This window comes from Austrofundulus limnaeus, unplaced genomic scaffold, assembly GCF_001266775.1.
Source record: "Austrofundulus limnaeus strain Quisiro unplaced genomic scaffold, Austrofundulus_limnaeus-1.0 Scaffold12, whole genome shotgun sequence".
Classification (NCBI taxonomy): domain Eukaryota; kingdom Metazoa; phylum Chordata; class Actinopteri; order Cyprinodontiformes; family Rivulidae; genus Austrofundulus; species Austrofundulus limnaeus.
The window spans coordinates 4,611,268-4,626,619 of record NW_013952414.1 but is presented as its reverse complement, the minus strand read 5'-3'; the positions used below and the strand labels follow the sequence as shown (position 1 = coordinate 4,626,619).

Here is a 15,352-nt window from a genome sequence, read left to right as displayed (position 1 = left end):
ATTTTATAATATGCTGAATTAAAAAAAGAAGCACATCAAAAATATTTTCACAGTTTATATTGCCAGTTGTATTTCATACTGACTGAAAAAAAAAAAAGGATTTCTCATTTGTTATAGCTATAAAACATAACGAACGAGAAATTTAATAGGTTGCTGAATGAGGAAAACAAATGAAAAGAATAAAATATAATTTTATTAAAACTATTATTCATTTATTATTATAACAGTGTATGGTTCTGCCTGTGGCTAAAACAGTGTTCTATGGCCCAGTAAGCAGTTCTGAAGCAGCGTAAATAATAAATAGCGCGACACAATGAATCCATAATGAAATTCGTTGCCAACGCTTTCAATAATCAATTTTTATTGATTCGCTGTTGCAGCCTTGGCTACAAATGCATGATATAACAGACTATAAAAAAAGAATTGCAACATTAAATTTAACATRCGGTTTTCATGTGATGATGTGAAAAAGAAAATCACATCTGTACTTTGCAGTTTTCATGATGTCAGTGYGAGAAGTCTATGTGAAAGCAGTACGACATGATTGTTTGCATCAGTTAAAATGCAGAAATTACCAACAACGCCTGTGGTTCCATCGCCGATCTCATCATCTTGGGACTTCGACAGCTCCACCATGAGCTTGGCAATTTGATGGTCCACATCCATCATGCTGAGAATAGTGGCTCCATCGTTAGTGACAGTTACCTCTCCATCCCTGTCAACCATCATCTTGTCAAGACCTAATGATAAAGTAAGGAGTAAAAGTGTGAGAAGTAAAATTCCACCTCTAACAAAAGATTTATTAATTTCAAGTTATGGCGAAATACATGGTCCGTTCAAAACGACAGCTCTGGTTTTGGCTAAAACTCACCATTTGGTCCCAAAGATGTTCTCAGCGTTGAAGCCACTGCTTTCGCTGCCATGATATGAGACTGTAAAGACAATAACAGCACATAGTTTAGGTTAGTTTCTTGTTTTGTAGACCTGGTCGTCTGTGACACGCTGTAGAGATGTACGTCATCAATGGCCATTTAAGGAACAGCTAGCAACACCGACTGGCAGAAATCACAGGAGCACATGTGGCCTCCGTGTTAGCATGATTAGCAGGCTAATGCTATTCCGCTGCTCCTGCACAAACAACTAACGATCGCTTCACTGGGCCTTTACAGCCTTAATTATGATCTTATGTCCTAGTCAAGTGAATAATTGAGCAACGTGTTATACACCACGATGCTACAGATTTGCTAGCTAGCCCATTGTACCTTCAGTGCATCAATGCCCGATAGCCGCGTCTTCTTGTCTTGGTCCTTGATGATGATAAAGGGCCTCCCATATTCATCAAAAGCCAATGTGCCCAAAGTGGACATGTTGAGCGAAGAATCAGGACACACAGTGGGAGCTGAACGAATTAAAAAAAATTCTTTATTAAAGGTAATTTGAAACGCAGCTGATCTGCAAGCCGCACAGGTTAGCCGGCGACTTCTGGAAGGCTCCACGGGCGGGGCAAGGGTTCTTCTTCGTTGTTTTATTGGCAGTTAGCAAACGATGTGGGGTGTGCTTTACCGCCACCTGCTGGTTGAATGAGAAGTATAAATACATGAAATTCTGATACCTTATTAGTTTGTACACAAACAAATCATGTCACACTCCAGCAGGAAATAACCATTAAAATAAAAGGACTGTACTTAAGAAGTATTTGTATTTCATGAATTATATTATTGCATTTGGCTGCAGCCCTTACACCACCGCCTGCCGCTCTAAGGTTAAAGGTAAAACTAAAACCCACTCAACACCAGCAGGTGGCGGTAAAGCACCACGTGTTGTTTGCTAACCGTCAATAAAACAACGAAGAAGAACCGGAGTATTGCTTTGAAAAACAACAAGCAGAACGTTCGGAACACAGAACGAACAAACATTAAATTTCACCGTTTCCATGGAACTTTCGGCCGCCGCGGTGGCCTAGCGGCAACGTCAGCTGACTGCAAATGCATAAAAAAAATCCTCGACCTTCGTGTCGCAGGTTCAAGTCCGTTCCCGGGCTCACGGTTGTTCCACGGGGCTGACTGGTTGGGACTTGCTWGCTTGCAAAGCGGCGTGTCGTCGGGTCACGGCCAATTCCCGAGTGCATCCTGATGACTTGGGACATTTTTTTTTTTTTTTTACTTAACTAAAAATGTCCAGCTTCCGATTCGGGAAATGACTAAAGGGCGATTACAACTAATTTTTCACTACCTTCAGCATATTTAATCTGTTCTAGTTTAAAAACTAAAATACCTGGACTCTTCAAACCTGGACTAGATTGTTCTTCACCAATAGCCGAATAATTAAAACTTAGTTTGGGATTTGTGAAAGCTTTTTCTGATTTGTGAAACTTAAGCAAATTTAGCTTTTTATCATTTTTGTGCATTTGGACCACACAAGACCTGGTCCAGCTCCAAAACCACAACACCTGGACTCTTCAAACCTGGACTAGATTATTCCACTCTAATAGAACAATAATAAACACTAAGTTTGAGCTTTGGGAAACCTTTGTCTGATTTGTGAAACATCAACAAAGTTTGTTTATCATTTTTCAGGCAACTGGACCACACTAGACCTGGTCCGGCCCAAAAACCACAACACCTGGACTTTCCAAACCAGGACTAGATTATTCTACACTAATAGTGGAATATGTAAAACTAAGTCTGAGCTTTGGGAAACCTTTGTCTGATTTGTGAAAAATCAATTAAATTTGTTTTTCATCATTTTTTAGGCAACTGGACCAAAGTTGCTTAACGCTCAAACTTAGTGTTCTATTAATGTAGAATAATCTAGTCCTGGTTTGGAAAGTCCAGGTGTTGTGGTTTTTGGGCTGGACCAGGTCTAGTGTGGTCCAGTTGCCTGAAAAATGATGAAAAGCAATTTTTGCTGAAGTTTCACAAATCAGAAAAAGCTTTCACAAATCCCAAACTAAGTTTTATTTATTCTGCTATTGGTGAAGAACAATCTAGTCCTGGTTTGAAGAGTCCAGGTATTTTAGTTTTTAAACCAGAACAGATTAAATATGCTGAAGGTAGTGAAAAATTAGTTGTAATCGCCCTTTAGTCATTTCCCGAATCGGAAGCTAACTTCAGCTTCGTGCATTTTTGAGCGGATATTTTCAGTAATATGATGACATATATGCATCTTTAAGTTGTTATTTTAGGACGTGTTTATTTTATTTAAAAATATAATAATAATAAATATACATAAATAAAAAATAAACATTTGATTGTATGACCAGACTATCAGAGACAACACTGAATCAAGACCAGACACGCTCAGAAACACAGCTTAAAGCTAAATATGACAAAAAGTATTTAATTTGAACTCTGTTTTATGTTAAATAATAATAAAAATAATGCATAAAATGTAAATGAAAACGAGTGCTCATTACTATGTGGTGCAGCACATTTTAGTTAAGTAAAAAAAAAAAAAAATTGGCCTTGACCCGACGACACGCCGCATTGCAAGCTAGCATATCCCAACCAGTCAGCCCCGTGGAAACACGGTGAGCCCGGGAACGGACTTGAACCTACGACACGGAGTCGCGGCTTATGCATTTGCAGTCAGCTGACGTTGCCGCTAGGCCACCGCGGCGACCGGAAGTTCCAGGGAAACGGTGAAATTTAATGTTTGTCCGTTCTGTCTTCCGAACGTTCTGCTTGTTGTTTTTCAAAGCAATAGTCCGGTTCTTCTTCGTTGTTTTATTGACGGTTAGCAAACAACACGTGGTGCTTTACCGCCACCTGCTGGTGTTGAGTGGGTTTTAGTTTTACCTTTAACCTCAGAGCGGCAGGCGGTGGTGTAAACAACATGACAGATACGCATCTTTAAGTTGTCATTTTAGGACGTGTTTATTTTCTTTAGACACATGAATTATTAATAATAAATATACATAAAACAAAGAATAAACTTCTGATTGAATGACCACACTATCCGAGACAAGATGAACCAAGACCAGACACGTTCAGAAACCAGAGTTTTATAAAGTACCACAAAGTGATACTTGAGTAAACGTACAAGAAGGCTATCTTACAAAAAACAAATATTTGAYAAAAGTTAAAGTCTCCTTTAGGTATATTACTTGAGTAAAAGTCTGAAAGTATCTGATATTTTTGTACTTAAGTATCAACAGTAAAAGTATTGATTTAAAACGAGCAGTTAGATTAAGGACATTTATTAGGTGACCTCCCTAAAAAAAAAAAGGGCAGAAATATTGTATTAAAAATAATTCATGTCAAATTTGGGATGCACTAATCTAGCTGTTTCAGTTAAACCTTTAAAAATCGTTATTACTCTTGGTCAAATGAACATTTTTTTGATATGCTTTCAGACTCACAATAAATCAAGATTTGACAACACTTGAGTGTTGGTTCGTTCTGAACTCGCGCTGTCGAATCTATGATCTCGCGAGAGTTGAGTAAAAAAAAAAACTGAGTCTGTTGGGGGAAACCAGAGTCGAAGGAGTGAGATTTTACAGCAGTTTCAGAAAGGTAGAAGTCCTCCGCCATTTCTATGCTGCATGTTTTTCTTTTTTGTTATAGTACCATGTAACACCTGTAAATGAGAAACCGTACGCTTAAAATGATTCGAGTTAGCAAGACTTGACTGCTAGCTTACTGTATAAACAGCTGAAATCCACGTGCTCTGTTATGGTGCTTGCGTCAAAATTTGGACGTAACATCCGGGTATTATTGGAATGGTGGCGTTCAGAGCAAAGAGGTTTCTTTGGCAGAAAACTGTCTCTTACATGTACAAGTATGYTGGTAAGAACATATTCTTTAAATAACACATAGCTTGTGAACTAATTACTTTGACTTAAGTTAATGTTTACCACGTAGTAGCAACAGGGATGTTATTTTTCTCACTTTCATTGCTGACATGTCCTACAGGGATTGTTTTCAAATGTTGGAGTTTGAATTAAAACCTCTGCTTCATGAATGGGATACATGTAAATAACCCTAAACAAATACGTCTAAACGTATTAATAACTAGTAATAACATATTTACATAGTGTCATTGTTTGTAAACAAAGGTAAATTTATATTTTATCATTTTTAAAGACGAGATATAATGGTGACAGCTGCATTTAAAAATGAGCTTATGTTTACTAGTTTACCAGCGAACGTACAAAAATTATTATAATTGCATACTTCTATAGGTTTGATTATCAAATACAAATACGATGTGTTCGTGCTTTAATGATAATGCATCGTAACTCAATAATGAGTTGCGCTCGGGTTTTTTTGCTATGACAAGTGAAAGCTTGCTGTTGGAATGGTGCAGTAAGAAATGGCATTGTTTTTCTGGCTTTTCCAGCATGCCCAGTGAAGTCAAGCCCCAGTTTGTGGTTCTTTACGGGTCTCAGAAGGGTCAAGCTCAGTCCATAGCTGAGGGCATAGCTGAAGAGGCTGAGGAACATGGACTTAYTGCTGATCTCAGCTGCTTGAACCAGAATGAGAAGGTACACACCAGTTATTTGTCATGTAACAGAGCTATATTCTATTTTTTTTTTCTGTAGAAGCACTAGTCACTAATTATATGACTGGTTCCAGTTCAATTTGGTGAAGGAGAGCGCCCCAGTGGTCTTTATTGTGTCCACAACTGGAGATGGGGAACCACCAGACAATGCTCTACAATTTGTAAGACACATCAAGAAGAAGACCCATTCTCCTGACTCCTATAAACACCTTTGTTATGCACTTTTAGGTAAATTCTTACACAGGGGTTAGAAGTAGTCTGTTTCTCTATTTTATCAGTCTGGGAGCTTGCATTTGCAAAAGCACATTTTTGTAAATCATTAACATGCACATCTCTGCACGGTTAACTTTCTGAACCGTCGCTGGAGAATCATCTGCTTGTTTTTGTCCGCTCTGTCAGCTTTAGGAGACACAAATTATGCAAATTTCTGCAACTGTGGGAAGACAATCGAGCGTCGTCTTCAGGAACTCGGAGCTAARCAGTTTTATCCGACAGGATATGCAGATGACGGCGTAGGGTGCGTTCTGTTGGGAAATGAAGTATCGACATCCAAATTTGATCAGCTCCTATTTATTCAGAACACTCAGAACTTTTTTCTATTTTCTTTGGTGGCTCCAGGTTGGAAGTGGTTGTCGACCCTTGGATTAAAGGACTGTGGAGTGCCATCAAAGAGGCTTTATCTAAAATGGCTTCCGATGTGACTTCCCACTTGAAGGAGAATGCAGAAAATTCAGCCATGGAGATTCCTGCTTTGTCCATCCCAGATGTCCAGCTAAACCTTTTAAGCATTACCGACCAGCAGAACCGTGAGCCCGTCAGACCCCCTCGAAGCACAGACTCTAAAAACGCACCTCTCCCCGCCACTCGTGATTTCAGACCGGCTTCTCCTTCAGGAAGTGCTGGATTGGCGTCCCAGTGTAGCGGCGTCGCCACGCCAAAAACGCAGACCTGTACTGATGTTGAACCGGCAGCCTCGCTGACGTTCTCCCTGCCTCCACTGTCCGAGGCCTCACTTAATGTTCCTGCTCTGCCGCCTCCTTACTTAGACGTTACGTTTCAGGGTGTGGACTCTGTGGGACAGGTGATGCACGTTGCAGCTTTAAAAAGACAAGATTTCAACCATACTTCAGTCCTCGTCTAATGTGTTTTTATTTTCCAGACTTTTGGACCTTTAAACAAAGAGACTGTTTATGAAGTACCTATATCCAAGGCAGTTCAACTGAGCAGAGGAGGTTCAGTCAAGACAGCTGTTCTCCTGGAACTGGACATCTCTGTAAGCGTCACAAAGTCATGTTTGATTCTGATAAAACACAAGTTTTAATAATCACGTATTGATGCTTTTTATGTTGCTGTTTCATCATCCAGGCTTATCCGACAATGACCTATGAGCCTGGGGATTCTTTTGATGTGTTCTGCCCAAACAGAGCTGAAGAGGTGGACAAGGTGCTCTGTAGGCTGGGCCTTCAGGACCAGAAAAACCACCATGTTCTTATTGCTCTAAGACAGGACACAAAGAAAAAAGGTAAGCTCAGAGTCTTAAGAAACTATAGGTCACATTGTGCCTCTTGCAAGAACATTTTCGTATTTTTATCCTAAATTTCTCTTACTTTTTCCATACAAAGGGTTCGTACGAACACGTCAGATTCAACAAACGCTTCTAACTTCAGGAAAAGTGTGTAAACGAGCAGCGTAAACTGATGAATRTTTATTCAGGTGCACGAGGAGAGAAAATTAGCATAATTATTGCCCCAATAATAACCGTATAAGGCTACACTTCCTGCCTTACACACCAGGAAGTGTTCGTTCATGAAAATGGCAGCAAAAAGTAAAAAGAAGAACTTCACGAGTTCKGAGATTGACGTCCTGCTCTCAGAGATCCAGAAAAGAGAATCTGTCATTTTTTAGCATTGTCAGCTGTGGAATTAAAAGACCTGCTAAAGCTGAGGAATGAAATGAGGACTGCTGTTAATGTTAATGCCGTGTCTCCTGTGGGCTGCTACAGTTAGTGATTGTATGATTACGGGTGACAGAAATATCATTAAATTAAATAAAAAGAAACCTTCCAACCAGTATCCAACCGTTATGCCACTAGAAATAAGTTATCCACTTTTCCCTATCCTGATTTGCGAAAACGACATATTTTTGAGGGTCACACATCTGAAGTGGTTGATGTGATTCACTTAAATAAAGAAGAAATAGTTTGATATGACAATGGCTTCAAAAAACGTCTTGCCATTACAGTTAATGCTTAATTTAAGTTGATTTGAAGTTCGAGATCTTGAAGTTTTTATTGCAGTGTTATACAACACCATTAATAGCCAATTTAAATTATATCGTTAGGCTAGATTAATACATTTAAAATTATAATTCCACTTCAAACAGAATAGACTATTATCAACATAATTATGGAGTGTGATTTATTTTCAACTCAAAATATCTTCAAACTAATGAAATATGAAGTTATTAGTGAAGAAAATCCGTCAGGATAACAGCAGACTGACTGTAAAATATACGACAGGTCTGGACCACTCGTGAATTTTGTTCATATCTGAAAAAAATCTTATAATATGAGAAAATTGGTGAACGCCACAAGTCCTCCTAAATCACTCGTACGCACAACTTAAGAACAAATCTGTGCGTATGAACGGTTCTTGCATGTGGCCCAGTGTGCGTGTGTTTACGTAATTTACTTGTTTATAAAACTCACGTCTGTCTTGGTAAAAATGTTCCATTTTTAAAGGTGCAAAGTTGCCGTCTCACATCCCTCAGAGTGTTTCCCTGCTTTTCCTGCTCACATGGTGCCTGGAGATCAGAAGTGTGCCTAAAAAGGTACTGCATGTCCAAACGTAKCTCTACAGTGACTATAACAGTTTTTAATGAAACATCCTGCATCGTCAAAGCTTGAGGAATCTGTATCATTATTTATGTGGATGTGTAATTAAATTAAGCTATTTTCAGCATTGATTTTCTTTACCGAAGGAGCCCACCGGTCCTTTAACGTCGTGGGCTGTCGCCCGGGCTCAGAAGATTTACAGGGGTTCAGAGGTTGGTTTGATAAGTACAAAGAAGAGTAGATTTACCAAGTCCAGGGCTCAGGCTGAAATATTCATTCCACCTTTTTGTTTCCCTGTGGCGCTGTCGAATTAAAGTCACATTTGATGTGTGAGAATGTCAAAAGGTGGCAGTCCTGAGCTATAAAAATAACCATGCGTTTAGGTGGAGATGTGGGGTGCATGGGTTTCAACTCATTCTTCAGCATCACTGCTGCAACACTGGCAAATGTTAAATCCAATCTGTGAGCGCATTCCTGTGTTTATTGTTGCAAAGTTTCATCTCTGAACCATTTTTATCATTGACAGCTGTGTGTGGCGAWACAACCTATTAGCTCAGTTGCTTTTAGGATTGGTGTGAAAGATCTGAACGACCTGGAATGTATGTAGGAACGGTCCAAAATGTGGTTCAGGGGTGGTCATCCTCCAGCTGGGAGGTCAGCAGCTGCACCCACAGCTCCTCCAGGTGTCCCAAGTGTCCTTGGTTGAGACAGTGGACTTCACATTTCCCATTCAGTGTTGTCAAATGCATCGTTCTCATTAGGGCTGGGTAAAAAACTTGATTTAATCGATCTTGGATCAATTTAATTTAACGATTCACAGAGCATGAGAGYGATTCTTGTGCGTGCATCTGAAATGCGTTTCTATATTTTGTCACTCCTGGCTTGCCGTGTGTTTACATCCAGTTGACATTCAGCGCTAACGTTAGCTTTCGATAACAAGTTGTCTGGATCAAAACAAAAGAAACTAAGGAATCACTAACATTACCAGCCGATTCTCAGCAGAACTTAAAGATAACAGAGACCATGGTGACTTTTGTTTGCAAAGATTTGCGCTCCTACACTGTAGAGAAAACGAAGCTTTGACGAGCRGCTCGTTAGGCGCTCGAACCAAACAACTGTATGTAAACATCTGACTGAACTGTTCTCCACAGCGTGTTTAAATGTGTTAAAGACGACATTCTAACAAAATCATTTAGTTTTGTCACCAATATTATTATTTTAAAACTTTAAGAAAAGTCTTAATGAAATCCACAGTGATGAAATGTTGTAGCTGTTTTGTTTTAATAAGTTATAAGTATTAAGTTTTAATAATTTTTATTGAACATAACAGAAGGTAACAGAAGCATTACAAATATAGTTTTTATACACTCAGAGTGGGCAGAAGTATATTTATATTAGTCCACCTCTTCTACTGCAACCTTATTCCCATCGCTTCTTATTTATCAAGAAAATTATTAGTTTCTTAAAAATGAATTCCTCCAACAACACTGACACCTGCAATTCCTTTTTAATTTAAAACCTTTAAACTTGTGACAGTTTTCCTTCAAGATGAAACTATTTGATATAAAATTTGTCCTTAAAACCTGTTGTGTATGTTGAAGAGAAAAAACGGTAACACATTTGCAAAATACAATATCAATAAACATTTTCATTGAATCGAATCAAATTGAATTGAATTGTGATTAAATCAGTTCTGAACTTAATGAATCGAAATCGAATCGATCCAGACAATTGGCCGTGATACCCAGCCCTAGTTCTCATTGTCTCGTATGTCTGTGAGGTGGTGAAAAGAGAAATTAAGAGTTTGACCTAAGCAAAATAAATGTTTTTTTCCTTCCTGCATCATTTGAGTTGCTCCGTACCAGAATGGAGTTTTGTTTTAAAACAAGCTTTTAGTTAAAATCACTTGATTATTTAAACTTGGTGATTTATTCAAAAATAACTTGTCTTTAATTATATCTTGTCTAAACATATGTGCACCAACCAAAGATTGTAAAAATAGATGGGCATTGGACCAGAACCAGGAAGTTGAAGTGGTCAGCTGTCAGCTGTGCACATTTTAAGCCCCTCCCCCTTCCATGTAAACAAATTGAACATTGCCCTTCTTCCAAAATAAACAAACTTCAGATAATTTTGTATGTACATCTGCTTGAGATGTTTTACGAAACACGAGACAAATTTAAATAAAAACTTCAGTGGGGTAAATTGAAATCAAGATGGCAGCAAAGTTTCTGCTCTAGAGGATGATAACTCTTCCAGTAGAAGCCATAACCGTGCTCCACTAATTCCTGACAACTAACAAACTATAATTAGCTCGGAGAACATTCAGATCTCTTGGGCATGACAAATATTTGGATCTGATTACCAAATTACATTGATTCACAGTTACAGAACAAAATCAAATGACTTCAATTTCCTAAGGAGGAATATTTCAGCACTTCTCCATCATCTCTAAAATCATCATATTTTAAACACATTTAACACTAAACAGTTTTTAATTAAATGGCAGCAAGTTGATTTAACAATCTATTATTTTAATAAGTTTTAGAATTAAAAGCTTACTTGTGCCTCTCAGTAGTATTTTCAGACTGCCAGTAAAAGTGTCTCCGTTTGTTGTGAATGGGGCCCGGAGTTTGGAAAAGCTGTGACAGCTGACGGAGAACCGCCTCATGTGATTTCACCTGTGTTTTCCCGTGTTTGTGTGAAGGCTTTTCTGCGAGCGCTGGCGGAGCACACGGCAGACGGAGCGCAGAGGAGGAGACTGCAGGAGCTCTGCAGTAAACAAGGCGCCGCCGACTATAATCTGTACGTACGAGATCCAAACCTCGGCGCGCTGGAGCTTCTCGCCGCCTTCCCGTCCTGCTCGCCGCCTCTCAGCCTCCTCATAGGTCAGACTTCCCGCTGTCGCTCTAACTCACACACTTTTTACATTTAGATCTGTTGCTCAACTCATAAAACAGAACTATGATTCTTAAGAATAGCTTAAGAAAATTTACTGTCCATAAAAAAAACTGAAGTTTAGTTTACATAAGCAGTTTGATACCTGCCATGAAAATAATAATAATAATAATAATAATAATAATAATAATAATAATAATAATAATAAAATACAAATAACTAATAAAATGAAATGAAAGGCAGCAGAAAGAAGAATTTTTTTTTATAATATCTGCGCCTTTTTTCCATCAAATAAATTCAAACAATAATAAACTTTACGTAACAAAACAAAATAAAAAAGTAAAATTAAAAAATTAAAAAGTAGCCACCAAAATGTTCTCGAACAAATAATCTATTCTAGACAGGTCATTTTTACATTATTTGTTCCAAAATGATCAGGAAAGAAGGAGCTCACTGTGAAGACAGAGTTTATAAAGACAGATATTATGATGTGAGTGTGGGTGACACAAACCACCCCAGCTGGCTGTTAAAATATTTATCATTTATATCTGAATGTTTTATTAATCTGGCCCAGTGCTACATATTTATTTAATTGTAAAGTAACAGATTTTAAATTATACAATATAAAAACAGAAATGTTCCTATTTTAATTCTCCTTTAACAGTTTGGGATTGTTTGTCTCTTTCATTTTTTATCCATTAGGGGTCACTGTAGCCTTATAAATGAAGCTTTCTGAGCACATTGTCATGGCTTTTTTTTTTGCTCATAGCATTTAATAAAACTCAGTGTGAACCAAGAATCCCAGAGAATAAACACAGATTTTCTTGTCATTTTTTTGTGCAGCCACACAATGACTCTAATCTCATGATTTTGACGTCAACATTCGTATTTGTGGTTTTTTTTTATTTTCTCCATCCTTACAAATAAACTAAGCTTTTCCTTTTTTTTGTTTTGTTTTTGGAGGCAGTTCATGGTAGAAAGCTAACATTTTCTTTCAGCTCATTAAGTTAGCTGGCCGGTCAGTCACTATAGATCCTAACAGGCTTTGAATGAAACTTAGCCGACAGTGAAATTAGTTGGCCACAGCTTCACATACAAGTTGAGCTGTCCTCTAAAACAGCTGTGTCACAGCTCGTGGCCTACCCCAATGTCAGTTATTTTAGGCCTACTTGCCAACCACAGCACCTTTTTTTTCTTTTTTTTTCTTTTTTTTTTCGCCTCTCTGTCCTGTGGTGAACCGATGCAGAAATCAAGCAGAGATACAGTCGTGCCCTCGTGAAAAATGTGGCGTCGAAGTCCCCGCAGGGTAACGGCTGTTAGCCGGTTTACTAGTGAGCCTCGGAGCTTCGCAAGGACAAAAATGTGCCGGGGTCGGTTTGGATCAGAGGTTAATGGTCAAATCTGACTCAGTGTGTCACCGTTAAAGTGCGCCGCTGCATTTTTTTTTTGCACCGCACTCGGTTCATTACCTCCACTGAAGGGGAGGTGTTTGCTGATTGGAGCTCCACTAACTGTAAATAACAAGGAGCGATGGGTCTAAAACCCAGATGTCTTTAGCCTCTGCAGGCTTAGTTTAAAAGTCAGAGCCGGGTACAAATTGAGAAAGATGCCTGCCGCCTGGAGCCATTCCTTCTCTTATATGATCCATTCTTTCATAAAGTGTCAAATATACAGTTTGGGGTCAGAGCCTCCAGGAAATAAAATGTTCTCCGTGAGCATTCTTTTTAGTTTGCCCTACCACAGAGTGTGGATGTGAATAATTTGTTAAGCTTGTTTTTTATTTGTGGGACAGCGTAAGTAAAACTAAAGTAAGGTTATTATGTAATTATCTCAAGAAACATGATCTTCTCGTTCTTAAGAAAAAAAAAACCACATTCACAGAGAAACTACATGTATTCTGAAAATGTTAATCGGGGTATTATGTATATTCTAGGCATATAGTTCAATTCTAAATCACAATCAAGTAACTGTTAGCCTCAGTTATGGAAAATGTTGGACATCAAAAATAAAAGCCCTGAAATTGGCCTCTGTCTCTTTAAGAACCTGCTACCATTTCTGACACTCCCACTTCAGCACGTCTTCACAGCCATGCTTTGAGGAAGGGGTGCTGGGGCGGGAGCGCAGCTGCAGACTGAGCTCCAGGGAGGAGCTTTGTGTAAATAGGCGGAGCCTTGTACCAGGAAGTGTTTAGGCAGCTCCACATGGCTACAGGAGATTCACGGATATTTCAAACATGCATGAATGAATCAAAGAAACACCCTGGTGTGTTTTTGAAGAGGGAACATGATATAAAGCTCAAAAACGTTATGCAGTCCCCTTTAAAATTGTTACTTTTTTGAAAACCACAAAATTTCAGGCGCCAAAGCCACTTGAAAAATGTTTTAAATGAGAATTTTTCTCACTTAAAAAAATGATAGAAACCTTTTCCAGAAAGATTATTTTTAATACTTCTTGCTCAACTTATGCACAGCCAAAAACATAAAAYACTTTTACTTTTAGGCTCATCCATTTTGTTCTCATTTTTTTCCCCCGGAAAAAATATTACCTCTGTGTAAAAACAAACCACAGACCAAAGAAATAACCTGTGATTTTGAATATACATATATAACATATATACATATATCATATGACTAAATTGTTCGAATAAAAGTTATTAATTAATTTATTTTTAAGGCATAACCTAATGTATCCTTTATCCACTTGTCACAAAAAACAAACAAACAACAAAACAAACAAAACAAAAATAACAAAAAAACTGAAATTGTGCTGTAAAAGTTGCCAAAGTGAGGCATCCTTTGTATCCGGCTGCAGTATCATCATGTCTGGGTGATGGGAGATGATGGATTGATTTTGCTCTGCTTCAGACTTGAGCTGTCACTCTGTGATAGAAAGGCAGCAACCGGAGTGCGGCGCAGGTGCACCGGATTGTGTTAACGTATACGATACACCTCCTGATGGAGAGGTGTGCGTTTCCACTGCTTGGCAGAAACATTGTATATACGATGCAGGTCTTTTGGGACAACCACACTTTTTTTTCTTCTTTATTTGAAAACTTTTTCAACCATCAAATATGTTTTTTTTTACCAGTCCATTCTATCCTTGCTTAACCCTAATTATTGTTGAATATTTACTAAAGTAATGATTTGCTTTTAGCTGGATCAGAGACAAATTGATTAAACGAGAAGTCAGAAGTCTCCACTCACATTGTGAAGCTTTGATCTTTTTGAAAGCTTTTACATCTGGGTTTCATTTTTAAAACAAAATATATTTTTATATGAATATCTGGCTCATGCTGATCAAACGTGTTGTTTATGAATAATGAGGCTTTTAAACCATTAAAAATATTCCCTTTGTTTGGGATGTTCATGTTCAGACTTAGGAATTAAACGTAAAGAAAGTCTTTCAGGTTTTTTTCTCCCCGGTATTAGTATTATTTTGTGGTAAACTGTTTACCACCATTTTATTTATTTATTACCATTTTATTTTGTCTACTCTTTGTCTCATTGTTAAAACTTATGGATGTGCTTTTTCCACTGTAAAATACTTAAAAGTTTTACCTGAAAGCAAAAAAATGAAATTAAACTTAACCACTTTCTAAGAATATCCCAACTTATATTGTCCAGTTGTTATGTTGGTTGTAGATTATGAAGTTTCCTGCATGTGTGTGTGTTTATCTCTCTGTTAGCAAAATATTTGCTGAAGCAGTGGATGTTATGTTAACTCTAAGAAATAAGCACTAGATCTACAGCCAGTAAACCTTTTGGAGCCAATCCAATACAAGATGGCTGCCACAGTTAATCCCACTTTGAAAACAGAAAAATGGTTACAACTCAGACATGTTACAGATTTGGAGGTAAAATTTGGTGTGGTAGTAGCTGAGAGTCATCCCCAACACATAATCTGAAGGAGTAGAGAAAATTTTGCTATATCATCATCGGCGATCATTTATAATGTTAGTTTGTTAAGATTTCACCAAGATTTAAACATAAATCAGTCATTTTTCAACATAAAATGATGATCCTGCTTTAATATTTGTCATGAAAAGTGTGTGCWGCTTTCTTTTTCTTGTGCTATCAGTCCAGTTAAACTTGTTTTTATTCTGAATGCTTAGTTTTGAAA

General features: G+C 37.9%; 2 protein-coding genes across 3 annotated transcripts in view; one reads left to right on the top strand and one right to left on the bottom strand.

Moving 5' to 3' along the window:
- cct5 (chaperonin containing TCP1, subunit 5 (epsilon)) overlaps positions 1-1,520 on the bottom strand; it is a gene marked incomplete in the record, with an annotated part of 7,817 nt that extends 6,297 nt beyond the window's left edge. Inside the window, 3 exon segments of the mRNA XM_014002368.1 lie at positions 576-740; positions 872-932; positions 1,263-1,520. Of these exon segments, the coding sequence (XP_013857822.1) occupies positions 576-740; positions 872-932; positions 1,263-1,367 (331 nt within the window).
- Positions 1,521-4,421: 2,901 nt separating this feature from the next.
- The window catches only part of mtrr (5-methyltetrahydrofolate-homocysteine methyltransferase reductase), a 33,507-nt gene continuing 22,576 nt past the window's right edge, over positions 4,422-15,352 (top strand). The window contains exons 1-10 of one of the 2 annotated variants that reach the window (XM_014002367.1): positions 4,422-4,514; positions 5,341-5,485; positions 5,577-5,730; positions 5,902-6,019; positions 6,121-6,308; positions 6,396-6,583; positions 6,662-6,775; positions 6,868-7,024; positions 8,243-8,331; positions 11,043-11,223. In XM_014002367.1, coding sequence (XP_013857821.1) covers positions 5,342-5,485; positions 5,577-5,730; positions 5,902-6,019; positions 6,121-6,308; positions 6,396-6,583; positions 6,662-6,775; positions 6,868-7,024; positions 8,243-8,331; positions 11,043-11,223 — 1,333 coding nt within the window. In that variant the 5' untranslated portion in view covers positions 4,422-4,514; position 5,341. Of the gene's footprint in view, positions 4,515-4,547; positions 4,788-5,340; positions 5,486-5,576; positions 5,731-5,901; positions 6,020-6,120; positions 6,584-6,661; positions 6,776-6,867; positions 7,025-8,242; positions 8,332-11,042; positions 11,224-15,352 lie in introns of those variants that run through there. The other variant, XM_014002366.1, reaches the window with a different exon arrangement.